Below are 14,675 nucleotides of genomic sequence, written 5' to 3' on the forward strand. Positions count from 1 at the left end.
TCTACGAAAAACGATAATCACAAATCCAAAATAATAAAATTACTTTAAGTCAATTTGATTAATGTTGTCAGTCAATCTTCGTTGCGTATCGTCCCTGTAGAAAAATATGGACCATTTTATGTCTGATCGTGCGGGGTGAGGTAAGTGTTTAATTTTGGCGGGAGGCGGAGAGTGTCCGTTCTGTAGCGTTTAGCTACTATTATGTATTCTGTGCTTTGAGCATGGGCAGCCAAATCAGAATGAAGATGTCATGTCAGAAGACATGAGTCGTCTAGAAAGAAAGAAGAAAGAAAGAAAGAAAATACAACATCCAGAATCAAGTAGTTTCTTTTGATAAACACGATAAATCTGTTATAGGCATGAAATAAAAGGTGTTATTGTGTTCTTATATTTTAATTTACGGTGTATTTATTAGAAATACAATAAAAATGAAAGAATTTAAACATGACAAATATTATCCGTAAATCCTGCTTCACACAAATCAGTCTCTTCCGACAATCTCAGAAAATCTCCCGTTTCAGCCGTATTCATTCTCTCCATTATAGTTAAAAAAATTCTTCCAAGTTTCTCCACTCATTTCCATAGTGTTTTTTAAGAAGTCTGTCAACGTCTTGAATTTTTGCTTGTTTTATGTAAACACGATTTGGCTGGATTACTTGAGGAGATATCATAGTGATTTTTTTTTTGTGATAATCTTTTTTTCGCATATTTCGTTTCTGTACGTCTGTTCACCCTGTACTAAAATGTTTTCTTATTTTGTTCTTGTGGCCTGTCACTGGTAAAACGATTTCTATCGTTTTGATGGTTGGATTATTTAGTAGCCACTTGGCGCAAGCTACCACGATACAATTTTTATTTTGGCCGCAACAGCCGCCTGCGACCAAACGAATTGTACGTATTCCACTTTTGTCAGTTGCAGTGAGACGATGAAATACTGCTGATGCTACTAGATTGGAGTCTTTAGCAAAGTCATTTTCTGTGCAGATATAAGCGAAAATTCGTTGCTTTGCAAGTGGAAGCTGTGAAGAACCCTCCACCATGGTAAAGTTGTAATAATATAACTGCCTACTGTAGTAGCATGCCTGATCAGGCAGTTTTGGTAGGGGTAGATTTTTCTGGCAGTCAAATGAAATTATCTTGAGTCCATCAGATGCTTCTCTTAATTTCTCAAAAAAGGCTTTTGGCTTTAATGAATGAACTCTCTTTTCGGTCATTAAAGTATTTTTCCTTTCAAGGTCAGCTTCGTTCTTAATCCTTTCAGAGAGCTCTAAACACTTCGAACAAACGTCGGTCTTAGGAGTTCCAAATCCAATATTATATGAATTATTAAAAATACTTCGGAAGTACGACTGTTTCACGGCCGGGTGTGAATACTCACTTTGTTTATACATTTTAAAAAGTTTTGCAATGTTTAGTTCTGCTGGGACATACTTGCGTTCAGCAGTCTTAGTCTTCCGACAATAATGTGATTCGACACATTTAAGTTTTTGTGTAAACCTGTGAACGGTTGCTTTTTGATCAGCATATTTTCGTATTTTATGATTTCCGCCACGTCTTTCGTCTGCCACCTGTCCGGTATAAAAGAAACGCTGCATTACATAGTTTATTCTATGCTTTGTGACCTTTTTTTTATAGTGGGGAAATCTTCCAAAGATACCCACGGCCCCCGGGGAAGGAGCCGTGGGTTATGTCGGATTCTTACCGACTAAAACCCCACTGTGTTCCGTCGAGCCGCTTTAATGATGGGGCCGCGGGTATTGATTAGAATTCTTCCGCGACCCCCTCGGCGGCAACCCATCTCCAGGCCAGGCGCAAGCTAAGAACAGGAAAGGTGGTTTGCCTGCTCTTCCCTCCCGTTGGCGGCATGAGCGAAACACGACTCTAGCCGCCTATGCTTTGTGACCTGAAAAATACTCATAAACAGCTTCTTGCATACAGGTATTTTCTTTTTATTTAAATATACTGAAAATTTCATAGTTGTTTGCTTTTTGCCCTTAAAGCCAGCTCTATGCTTGGTAGGCACACAGTTTCAAAATCATAGCATCTTGAGCCTGTTTGTCGGGGCGAGAATAAAATTTTTGGTGAATTTCTGCCATTTGACGAATGGATACATTTGAACACTGTAATGCTTCTGTATTATGACTACATACTCGTTGTGGTAAACTTTTTGCAGAATACCTGAAAAAAGTAGGTACCATGTGAGTAATAACATACACACACAAACGCACTATCGTGTGTATCACATTCAGATAAATAACAAATTAAAAAGCGATAAAAATTTTGTTAATAAAGATATGACAAACATAGTATAATAATAACAGACTCTTTGACCTATTTAAGAGATATTTTCTATTTTTACCAGTAATATTGGTTTTAAAATATTTTTTGTTATCAAAGTGACAACCCTTGTACATGTACTAACCTTGGTCTTTTCTCTACATTTCTTTTCCAATTAGCAGGATCCCTTTGACGTTTTCTTGCAAAACGATTAGTAACTGGCGTTGGGCTCATAGAGGAAGGATGTATAACTGAGGTTGGGCTTATATCCATTGTTATGATTTTTATCAAATAACGAAGATTTCTGTGTCGAAAAACAATAAAAACGGGTCACGAAACACAACCGAAACACTAAGAGACGCCATTATTCACGAAAGCGTAACAGACAGATTGGGTTTCTTTCGCATTTGTTACTAGTGATGAAGCGAAGATTATGCGACAGTAAAATAAAACTATATAATAAAAAAATTAGCATTTATTTCTGTCATAAAAATTTGAAACAATGATTTTTGACATTGTAACAAATTTTTGACAATTTTTGATAAATCAGGCACATAGTTACTGCATGCTACTCTCAAGACTTCGTCTAGATGCGAATCGGTAAGCCGAGATCTGTAGACATTTTTTGCATATTTCATTTTTGAATATGAGGATTCACATAGGTAAGTTGATGCAAACAATGTCAAGAGTAAATGTGCGCAATTTTTTAACGTTTCATAGCTATCCGGTACTAATTTCCAAAATTCTTCATATTGATGTGTCTCTCTTTTCTCTTTAAAAATCGCCTCCAGATTCGTATCATTTTCCCGGCGTCTGTATGGTAGAAAATTGTTACACCGACTGTCAAGTGGGTCAAAATTACCCTGAAATGTAGAAGCCTTTATTTTGTTGAACTTTAAATATATAATAAATATATGAGTATATTTTAGTTAGAACACTAATTTTAAGGTTATGCAGCAGAAATAAAAGGCAATTTAACTAATCGTAGCATCTTTGTTTGAGTTATGAAAAAACATACAAAAATAATCAACAAAAATAGACATCCTCAGTCTCGTTACTATAAAATAACATAAATGTTCACTTATAATCTTACAATTATCGTTTTGGTGTAGTTGAAAACGAGATCTTTCAAACTTAAATAAAAATAAAAATAAAACAGTCCTAAGTTAGTCTCATTCTTGCAACATATCACAGCACTCTTTGCAGTACGGAACAATATGTTCGGGACAAATAAACTTGTGACAGTTTGTGCATGTATGCGTCGTTTTGCGATCTTTTTTGGCTGGGCAAACTTGACACCTTTTCCGTACACCTTGTACTTTTGCAGATGGCTCCTCAGATGGTTCTCCAAGAAAATCTCTGATTCTCTTTCGCGTTTCTCTCGGCAACTGCACGACGTCTTGGCGAGTATTCAAGTGGTTATTTACGAGAGCAAGGCCTAACTTTTTGAGGAATTGGCGCCGTTTTACAATTTGACTATTATTTTTATTATGTATTATATATGCATTTATTGCAGACATATTCAGCACAGCATAAAATATTGTTTTAGGCCATTTCTTCGTGTTACGGCTAACGTTGTATGTGGAACAAAGTTCGTCAGCAACATCAACCCCGCCTTTAGTCATATTGTAAAAGGTGTTAATTTCAGGTTTACGCTTTTCTGCTGTCGACTCATCAATTGTTGCATCATGGTGAAGACTGGACATAAGTAATACCACTTTGTTTTTTTTAGGGATATGAGATACAATCGTAACATCATTTTGGAAGCCAAATGTAGATGAATTAATTTCTTTGCCCCGAGTTTTTGTGAATTCAAGAGGAATTTGCCTTTTATTTTTGCGTAATGTCCCCACGGAAGTCAATCTGTGCTCTTGTAGTAAATAGAGAACTAACTCGTAGCTTTAAACCAGTTGTCGAACGTAATATTACGATTAGATTTAGAAACAGGTTGCACAATGCGATCGACAACATCAAAAGGCTTATTGCTCACAAAATATGGGCCAGCTGGCTGGGTTCCTGCGTATATTTCGAGGTTCACAATATAGAAACACTTTAAATCAACCAAAGCTATTATTTTCAAACCATATTTGGCGGGTTTGGAGGGTATGTACTGTCTGAACCTGCATCTCCCTCGAAACGCTATAAGCATTTCGTCAATTGTCAAATATTCACTTGGATTATAGGCACCTTGACAATTGTTGACAAATGCATAAAAAAAATCGCGGATAGGGGCTAAATTGTCTACTACTCTTCTTTCTCCGCGGGTCAACTTGTCATCAAAGCAAAGGTGACTTTGAATAAAATGGAAACGTCTTTCAGACATTGTTAAGCGAAAAATATCCACACCTGTGCCATCTGAAGCCCAAAGATCACTTATATTTTCCCTACCAGAGCGGTGCAAACCAGCTATATATAGAAGACCAATAAAAGCCATAAATTCATGCAAAGTACATTCCTTCATGTAGCTATATTTTGATAGATCTTGGCATGCTTGCATTTTTTCTCTTATTTGGGCGTTTGTATGACTCAGAACTCTTTGCAACATTTCGCTAGTAAAAAAAAGACCCCAGCAATCTATTTCTGATAAAGCCGACTTGGCTTGTGGCTGTACTCCTGGAGGCACTGTAATAATATTTTCCATTCTTGTGTGTATTTTGACGAAAAGGTTGCTTTTGCCACTTAGTTCCGTCTTTGCCAACATAATATTGTGATCTTTGTACCTGTAGTTCACTTAGAGGTGTATCATCTTCGTCACTGTTAGAAGGCGCCTGTTCTGTGTCAGTCTCTTGACTTTGAACACTGACACGATCCTGATCTTCCTCGCTTTCTGACGAAATTCCACTTTTCTCTGAATCAGATTGCTCTAAAATTGCTAAAATACGCTGCCGCTCACATTCATCACGATCCATTTTAAATTATAACCTACAAATAACAGAATACGGAAATTATAATCTTTTTACACTAACTACTAAAATGGCGCATAATTGTTACATTGACTGAAAGGTGATGTCTTAACTCCAGCTACTGAGAAGTACGGCAACGTCGCGTTCGATTCTTAAAAGATACAAACAATTGAAAATTGCGCGGGTCATATTGACCCAACCATACAGACGCCGGGTTAAATCAATCAGATCATCAGATAATTTTACATTATCAAAACCCAATAATGCAAGCTCCGTTGTAGTGGCTACTTCTAAATGCCAAGGATTTTCAATTAAAAGAAGGCATTTCTTTATTTTACGTAAATCCTGAAATCTCTTCTGAAATTCGTTGCTTAATGAAAATAAGTAATTAGAAATATAAACCAGATTTTCTGGGGAAACCTTAATTCCATCCTGGTGAGCTTTTATCAATGTTGGAAAATTATTAAGATTTTCATTTTTTATTTCTTCGATATACATATGAAGTTTGTCTTCGAAAGCAAACACTTTACTTGCCATTTGAGAAATAAGTTTATGCTCACCTTGTAATCGACGATTAAGTTCACCAAGTTTTTCTGTTATATCGCAAAGAAACGCTAAAAGATACCACCAACTGTCTTGCTCAAGTTCTTTATAAACTTTATTATTTTGTTGTAGAAATAATATTATTTCGTGCCTTAAAGCGTAAAACCGTTCTACAACTTTTGTCCTACTCAGCCATCGCACTCCGGTATGTAGAAGAACATCGCCATACTCACTATTTAATTCTTGTAACATGCTCTTGAATTTTCTATGGTTCAGTTCTCGTGCTCTACTAAAATTGACGATATTTACAACGGTTTTCATTACGGCGTCAATTTCTGGCACAGTAGTACGTGCTGCGAGGTTTTCTTGATGTATGATACAGTGAAATGATAGAAGATTTTTAAGGTCGTATTTTTTTTTCAATAGTGAAATAAACCCAACGTCGCTTCCAGTCATAGATGGGCATCCATCGGTGCAAACACTTACCATTTTTTTGATATCAATGTTATTTTTATCCATAAAAGTACAAATAGTATCAATAATTAATCAATTCCTCTGGTTTGACCTTTCATGGGCAGAAACTTCAGAAAATCTTCTCGATACTCTGTTCCGTACAGTACCGTACAAAAACTGAGCATTGTGACGTCGAGGAGACATCGGTGCTCGAATCAAATGCCAAGCTGAAATATTTACAATTCTTCAAGTCATCTATGATACAGTCAGAAATATGCTTCGAAATATCTTCAATTCGCCTGACGCAGGTAGCATCTGAGAGCTGGAGTTGGCTGATTTGCGATATTATCTGCGTTTTATTACTAAAGGAGAATGGGCACTTTTGTATGGATTCCGTCCCCAGAGTGTATCAAGTTGTGATGCATGTCATTTGAAAGGTCATAATAATAGCTTCATTTTATTGTATGACACCAACAATGAGACTCGTGCAGGGAAAGAACTAGGAATCATTTAATTTTACTAAGCCCGTGAAAGTCTAAAACAGTTTTATTTAGGATATACGCTTTTTTCATTCATATTTTCATATTATTTTATATAGCGTAGCGTATAAGCGGCACACCTAGACACCTATTGAGACTTTTTTCATAAAATATCATATGAGAAGATTTTTTTTAATATGTATCGCACTCAATTATTCTCTGCTATATGCGCAGAGTCCTTTTTCATGCGAACTTTGCTCTGAAGAAGTGCAATCTCACGATGATCGTGAGTTGGCACTTGACTTGGCACGTTGACTTGGTTCATAACAAATAAACATATGAGGAGATTGGAATTACAAAAATATACGAGAGAATATGTATTATATATACCTCTATATTCGCTTTTCTACATGCTTTCAAGGTAGGTAGTTATGTAATATAATACAGTAAAGGAGATATACAGAACTAATAATCAACATCAATTATTTCATCCAGAAAAGTTGCTGGCAACAAAATATTATTTTGGTACCTCGCCCAGCCCAAATACCATATAATACTCATTATGTGCGCACATGTGCCTATTGTTCTTCGGCCTGTAAGGCACGAACAGTAATAGTTATAAATGGATTCTCTTCCCGTTGTTCTTGTATTTACTAAAATGTAAGAGTAATATGTTCGATTGGACACATGGCGGGATTGAATTCGACCTCTCAAAAGAAATCCTTCGACATTAATTCCATATGTACAAGGTTGGGAATCATTGATTCGCATATTTCGATGCTATAGACACCATTCCTTATATGTTCGCTTAAATAAGACTGAGCAAGTTTTATTTGGTAGGTGCCTAGTGCTATAAGGACAAGATCCTCCTCGTTTAATTCTGGGAATACTATTTCTCGAACAGCTTCGTCGGTTATTGTTTGGAACGCTGCCCTTTGTCGGTTTATATTATTCTCGACAACGTAATCACCCAAACAATTGGGCTGATGTATTCTTTCATGGATTATGCTAATTATTTGGCTGGCATGTGGCTTATTCGCCACAGGCTCTTTAAACACATTTATTAGAGCAGCAGCAATTCGTACGTCTTCAAACATATGAGGCAGGGCTTTGTTAAAATATTCCTGTCTTAATATTTTAAAATCCCTTTTGAAGCGACCATTTATAATTTCCACGACCCATCTGACTATTGTTACCATCCGGGATTTATTGGCATCTTCAGTGCTGAGTTGAGATTCTTGCCTACTTTTTGTAGGAGGCATATAAGCATTATAACCGTGTTCTTCTATGTCTGGGAGGGAGTCTCTGAATCCTCTATCTAAAATAAGTACGTCACCGGCTTGAAGTACTATATGCATTGGAGATTCATTATGTATTGATCTGGACATAATGGTTGCATCAGATGTTGTTGCTGCATGTGGCCCCGTAACATCAACAATATATCCATCCGTGCAGACAATTAAATATGGCTTTAGTAAGTTTCGGAACTTATGCAGACTATATGACTGCTTCTGAAATAAGAAATTGCTGCTTTTTTGTACATAAGGTACCATCAAATATTAATATGGCTCTAGTCCCATTGCCTCCATACAGTGAGTTTGGAATTATTAAGTTTCGGGAAATTATTTCTTGCCGGCTTATATGATCCCATCCTAAATGCCTAGGAACAAAGTCGTCCAATAGACAGTGACGAGCTGTACTTAATTTTCTTTCGAATGATCGACGGCTCATACCTAAACGCGCGGCTATTCTTTCATTAGGTTCTTCGGACCTTATTTTCATCAAATATACACCTAGCACTGTTTTTGGGCGCTGTGATCGTTCTAATAAGGACGGAGTTTCCTCTAAAATCCTCTGGAATTGTTCATGCGTTAATCCGACACAAAAGTGTAATTCCACAGCTGTAATATTTTCGATCATGTCGAAATCAAGTACATGTCGTTCATTATAAGCCGTAATAAGTGTGTCTAACATATCTCTTATTTGCTCTGCAGTAAATGAAGAATTATTATTTAATTCATTTAAATCTGCCCATGAGTTCCCATATAAATGTTCATTACACACCCGAGCACTAAGTGGAATATATAATTTATTTTCACTCAACATTCTCATTTTTATGAACTGAGGTATTCTTAAAAGATTTTGCCTTCTACAGTTCGGAAACATACAACATCGAGACGTATTCGGTGCTCTTCTATAACCTGTTATAGACATTGAAGAAGGTCCAGCTGGTTGTGCAATCTCTATATTATCTTGCTGGTGTATTTGATGACGACCGGCTGCTACCCAACACCTGTGGCACATCCATTGCTCTTCGTTGATAAGAGCCTGCAATAATAAAACATAGAGGATTAGTCGATTGCGACTAATCAAGCTATGTCATACATTTAAATAATAAAGTAATATTCCATTCAGTAGTTTTACCGTGCAACTTAGATATTATGAATCAGATACCTACTAACTCATATTAACAAACAATATTGTAAAACAAAGATGCAGTTATAGTCTATTCGGTTAGGTCGTGTCGGTACAGGTACAAGTGCGCGTGCGGCGTTCTTTGTTTTCTACTGAGAATTCGCCACAATGATACCGAAAAAACTATAAAAGATGATTAAACGACGAAAACATAATCGAGAAACAAGTGCAAAAATGTTACTTCGTTGGAATAAACTGCATTATTCATATTTTAATCGGAATTCACAAAAATATACGTAGGCACTTCAAAAATAAAATTGCAAAGTGATATGTGTTTTTGACATTGTAAAATAAAATATTACTTTTTGAATATTACTTACTTGTTGAATACGTAAATGATCCAATACATGTTCTGCAAACCCAGGTCTCGCCTCTAAATCTTGTCTACTGAGCCGGTGGCGTTCTCGCTGTCGAGCCAGGGAACGGCCACATGTAACACAGTTATTCACACGTTCTTCCATCTTAACAACGTATCCAATTCACTTGCAATCAAGTCCATAAAACTAGCCAAAATCAAAGTATGTGTAGAAAACTCAAGTCCATTAAACGTGCAGAGGTCAAAAATACAAAACAGTACGGATCCGAAAGAGCAAAATGTATGTGCGTATGCGCGCGGCGTAATTACCGACTGCAAGTTACAAGTAACAACTAACAACGCGCCGCCGACGCACCACACCCCACCCGGCATCCTACCATCCCACCACCACCGGCATAGGTACGCACCGCAAGGTGTGCTAAATTAAAAGCAAATAAAATAATAGCACACAAATAAAAGCCAAACTTAAAATAATATATTCTTATTTAATATATTCTTAAAAAAAAACCGGAATAAACGAAAAACGTATGTAAAACACTGTTTTAGACTTTCACGGGTTTAGTAAATTAAATGATTCCTAGTTCTTTCCCTGCACGAGTCTCATTGTTGGTGTCATACAATAAAATGAAGCTATTATTATGACCTTTCAAATGACATATATCCCAACTTGATACACTCTGAAGCGTTTATTAAACACTCTTTCAATATCTCAGCGTCAGTAAATGGTTTCATATGTTTTCCTAGTAAGTAACAAATTTCTTAGGACGCTCTTGTCACCGCTGTATCTTGTGACATTGAGACTGCCATAATATTCTGCTGTTGCTGCAATGACCTTTTGAAGGAGTGCAACTTTTCTTTTCGCAATGCAGAAGGAGACCCAACTGGAAAACTATTGCTGAATATCTTATGTTTTGTAGTGTAGTGTCGCATTATATTATATTTTTTTAATATCACACTTTCGCGGCATGTTAAACATGTTGCCGAACCGTTTTTGTTCAAAACAACAAAATATTCCTCTTCCCAATTGTCTTGAAATAATCTATTTTCGTCAGAAATTTTACGTTTGCTCTTTGAAGATACACCAGCCATTTTGATTAAATGTTCGTCACAAATAACGTAAAAACTAATTATCAGCCGTAACGTAAGGTAACTATTACTTTTACTACGTTCGAAAAACTATTGTTTCAAGCGCAGCGCATAACTGACCGATGATGAGTGACAGATGACGCGCGGGATCGGGCGCGCGTGCGGCAGGGGCGGGGGCAGGGCGATGTCGCTTGGCTCAGCGGTCTCACTGTCGCAGTCATCGGTTCCCGCACGCACGCCACAGAAAATACATTTTTAACTCCGAGCGCACTCAAGTGTGATCTGTGTGTACGCATTAAGGGAGAAAACATGAGTAAATGCGTGAATTAATAAATACGTTAATTTTACGTAATTTTGGGCCCTTAACGTGGCTCGGGCCGCAAAAAAAAAACGCAGCGGGCCGCTGCTTGAGTATGGCTGCCATAGATCAAAATGAACGCTTGTGATTGGCTGATGTCAAAAGATTGGCAGGTTTGAATCTAAACATTTACAGTTGGATTTGATCCTAAGTTGCATTTTACGATGAAAATATAAAGCAAGATAGCCGGCTTTGAAACAAACAAGTCGGTCCATTTTATTTTATTCAAGATCTGGAGCAGGGATGGCGAACCTTTATGCGTATACGTGCCAATTTTCTGGAATAATATTTAATGACGTCGCAGCCGTGCCATCAAATATTCTTGACTTTGTGATTAGTGGAAAACTAATGTAAAAAAACAATATCAACTCAAAGCTCTATATTTACCAAAAATACAATTACAAGAGCAATTAAAAATTAGTGCGACTTCTGTTGTTGCAGATTGGACGATAATTGACTTATATTGGGGTTGTACGATGTTACTTTTAGCAGAATGCATGCTGAACTTGATTCATCAGTCAGTCTATTTCTAACAGTCTTTGATGTTATTCATCTCTGAAAACAATGACTCGTAGGCATATGTTGATGAAAATACGGAGCTTCTGTTCAAAAGGAGATAAATCCACCATAAGAGAATTTTCAGAAAAGCAATATTTCTGATAATTAGCTGAGTAAAGGTTATAGTTATATTTAAAAAAAGGTGATGGCTAAGTATCAACACAACAGTTCAAAATCATGGCAATAAATTTTTTTTTAATAGCATGGTATTTTATAAAAAAATAAAAATATTCGGAATTATCGCTTTTTGGTCCGAATTTCAGATTATAACTATGCTTTGTAAATATCTCCTTTTGATTCAGATAACTTTGTAAATATCTCCTTTTGACTCAGATAACTTGTAAATATTTTAATACCGAAATAAAACATTAAAAAATGGTTAATTCTTTATTTTTATTCTTATTATTATAGAAAGACACAAAAAAATAAAAATTACACTCGGACGTGCCCCACATCAGGTTCGAGGCATATACAGCTGTTGTCATCATCATCACAGACTCGGTGTTGTTCAGTTTCATCATCACTATCAACAGCGGTATTAGCATTGTTAGCTAAAATTCTTTTATACCAAGATAATTCTGTCAGTTCAGGCCATTCATCTCCAAATTGCTTCTTTAGAAGGTTTTCAACATCCTTTTTTTTAGCAGCAGATAACGCATTCTGAAACCCTTCCAAGTTATCCAAACTCAAGGCATGTCTCTTTCCTCTTTTCAGAAGAGACTCATATGCTTCACCGTCACACTCAAATCTGTAGTTTTCTAAGGATTTTATCTTGCAGTCTGCCACATTTCCTCTTTTTGGTTTTGTTCTTTTTAGAAAGATACGCTTCATTTTTTGAATGCCTGTTATATTTTTGTAATGGCCTCCTAACGATTTAATGTCATAAAGGGACCAATGTTTATTTAAGATCAGCACCTTACCATGGTTTTCAAAAATTTTGTGGTATTCCTTTGGTGTAGTAATTACAGGAAATTTCCTAATTTCTTTCTCCAACCGACCCGGTCAGCTGGGAGGAAGCTGTGGCCTCTGACAGGGAATGTTAAGTTAATCTGTCTTAAATGTGGAGGTGCATTGTTATGTAGCCAGAACAAGAGCATATGAATGATATGGTTGTTCTTGTTCTGGCCACCACAGCCATCACAGAACAGTCTCAATGTTGTTATTTCAGCAGGTATATCGAGTCCATTCAAGTAAGTGTACAGAGCGGAACCAATTTCCACTGACCCCCTACTGGCTTGAGTCTCATTCCAAGTAAAAAAAGTTGGTTTTTTAGACTTTAAGTCAACTATACAAAAATTGTAGAGACTGACTTGCCGGGAGTAAAAGGCATCCTGGATAGGAGTTCTCGGTAGAGGTTGGACCTGCTGTAGGTCAAAACAGAAGGATATACTCCCTTCTACTTCATCCTTCATGTACTGATAGAAAGCATTAGCCCGGAGTTTGTGAACCCTTTTTTCTACCATTAATATTTGTTTCTTGGCTGGATCACATTCGTTTTTTATTTTGTAAGACCAAAGGGTACAAACATTACAGGCATCAGAGGAAGGGCATGAGAAGCCAATATTAAAGTCTTTATAAAATATATCATAAAACATTGATCGTGATACCCTTAAATTGGCAGGAACAGAACTATTGTAATACCTCAACAATTTGGCACCATTCAACTCTGAACTTAAATAAATTCTTTTACTTTTTAATCTATTATAATGACTTTCCTTTGCTGGCAGTGCTTTAAGAAAATTTCTGAGGCTCTGTTTTTTTTCTTCACTTTTGGTAGATCTTCTGTCCCCTCCTCTGTTTTCTTGCGGAAGATCTCCTTTGTACGTGGATGTGTTGATAGTTTGCAATCGTTTGTTTGTTACTGAGAAAGTAACCTTGAAAAATTCTTTACATACAGTTACCATTTTGTTATTTTTTGATAACAAATGATAGGAGCAAGACATTTTTCTGTTTTTAAGCCCAATTCCTAAACCACCTCTTCTTCTCTGAGGTTCATATGATGTCATTAATCTCGTCAAATAAACATCTTGTTTGACTTTACTGTTTTGTGCAAAAAACAACTTTCGGTTTTTTATAACATTCCGAAGTGTTACCGAAGAACATTTGAATTTACTGGAGGTCTTGTGTTGACATGGCTGCTTAAAATTAATTCCAAGAGGATCCTTATCTGTGTACCTAAAACAGAAAATTATCAAAGTTGAAGACCATACTGTGATCCTTTGTACTAGAACATGAACAGTGCTCAGTGGCCTCATGGTAAAGAAAGTACTTACGTCTTCTTTTTATAAGTAGACCGATCTTTTCGTTGTTTCTTTCTCGGACCAGAATTCAACTGGCCTACAGTGTCCATTTTACAAAAAACACACGCTGAACGGATGTAATTGTCTATTTTATAATCTTTTTCTAAAAAAATACAGAATAGTCAACGCGTTTGGCAGAAATCACAGGAGAAATTGACATGTGAAGTGACTGACGAATGACGAAATAGAAAAAAATAAACTGTTTTTAATCATACATTTTGTAGCTCTGGATACAAGCTCTTTTAACCGTCTTTGACATAACAAATCGATTTTAAAATAATCGTAGTCGAAACGAAACGAAAATATCTCCTTTTGTACCGATAATTTTGGTCTAGTCGACATTTTATATGAAATATATCTCTTTTTGTTCAAAACATTTATTTCTAAAAATATCGTTCGGAATTATCTCCCTTTGATTGAAACTTGAAATTTGAACGTCGTTTTTGTATTGGAAATATAGCTTTTTGAAGCAAAATGTGTGCACAAGTTGGTGTATTCGAACATAGAGAACAATAAAAAAAATAAAAAAAATAAAAATATAAAGTGGATTTATCTCCTTTTGAACAGAAGCTCCTCACTGTCTGATAGAATAGCGTGAGCCAGCTTCTTTTAACAATTAAATGTTTCTGGCAACGCATTCCAGGTTTCTAAAATTTTATTATTGGCATCTTTACTTATATTACTTGGCAATCTTTCTGTTTCAATTAACTCTAATTCTTTTCTCATGTCTATGAATTTTTGTATCCAAATTGAACTAGAGTGGAAATCAATCAGCTGCATTTCAAAATCTTCAATTTCCAACCAATCGAACTGGGAGAAGTTCAGTGTATGAAAGGTCGTTACATCTGGGTACATAATGTTAGATGAAATCAAGAACGTACATCACTAGTCGCGGACACGTCCCCTCCCTAATGCTGGCAGATGTCA

The 14,675-nt window shown here is 36.2% G+C and overlaps 1 protein-coding gene across 1 annotated transcript; it reads right to left on the reverse strand.

Annotated features, from left to right (window-relative positions):
* Positions 1–11,828: 11,828 nt before the first annotated feature.
* LOC123701432 lies at positions 11,829–14,078 on the reverse strand. Its single transcript, XM_045648908.1, has 2 exons — positions 13,722–14,078; positions 11,829–13,623 (listed from the first exon to the last, which is right to left on the reverse strand). The coding sequence occupies exons 1-2, from the start codon at positions 13,796–13,798 to the stop codon at positions 12,411–12,413; spliced, it is 1,290 nt and encodes a 429-aa protein (XP_045504864.1). The 5' UTR covers positions 13,799–14,078; the 3' UTR covers positions 11,829–12,410.
* Positions 14,079–14,675: the final 597 nt, after the last annotated feature.

Source organism: Colias croceus, chromosome 21 (assembly GCF_905220415.1).
Source record: "Colias croceus chromosome 21, ilColCroc2.1".
Lineage (NCBI taxonomy): Eukaryota > Metazoa > Arthropoda > Insecta > Lepidoptera > Pieridae > Colias > Colias croceus.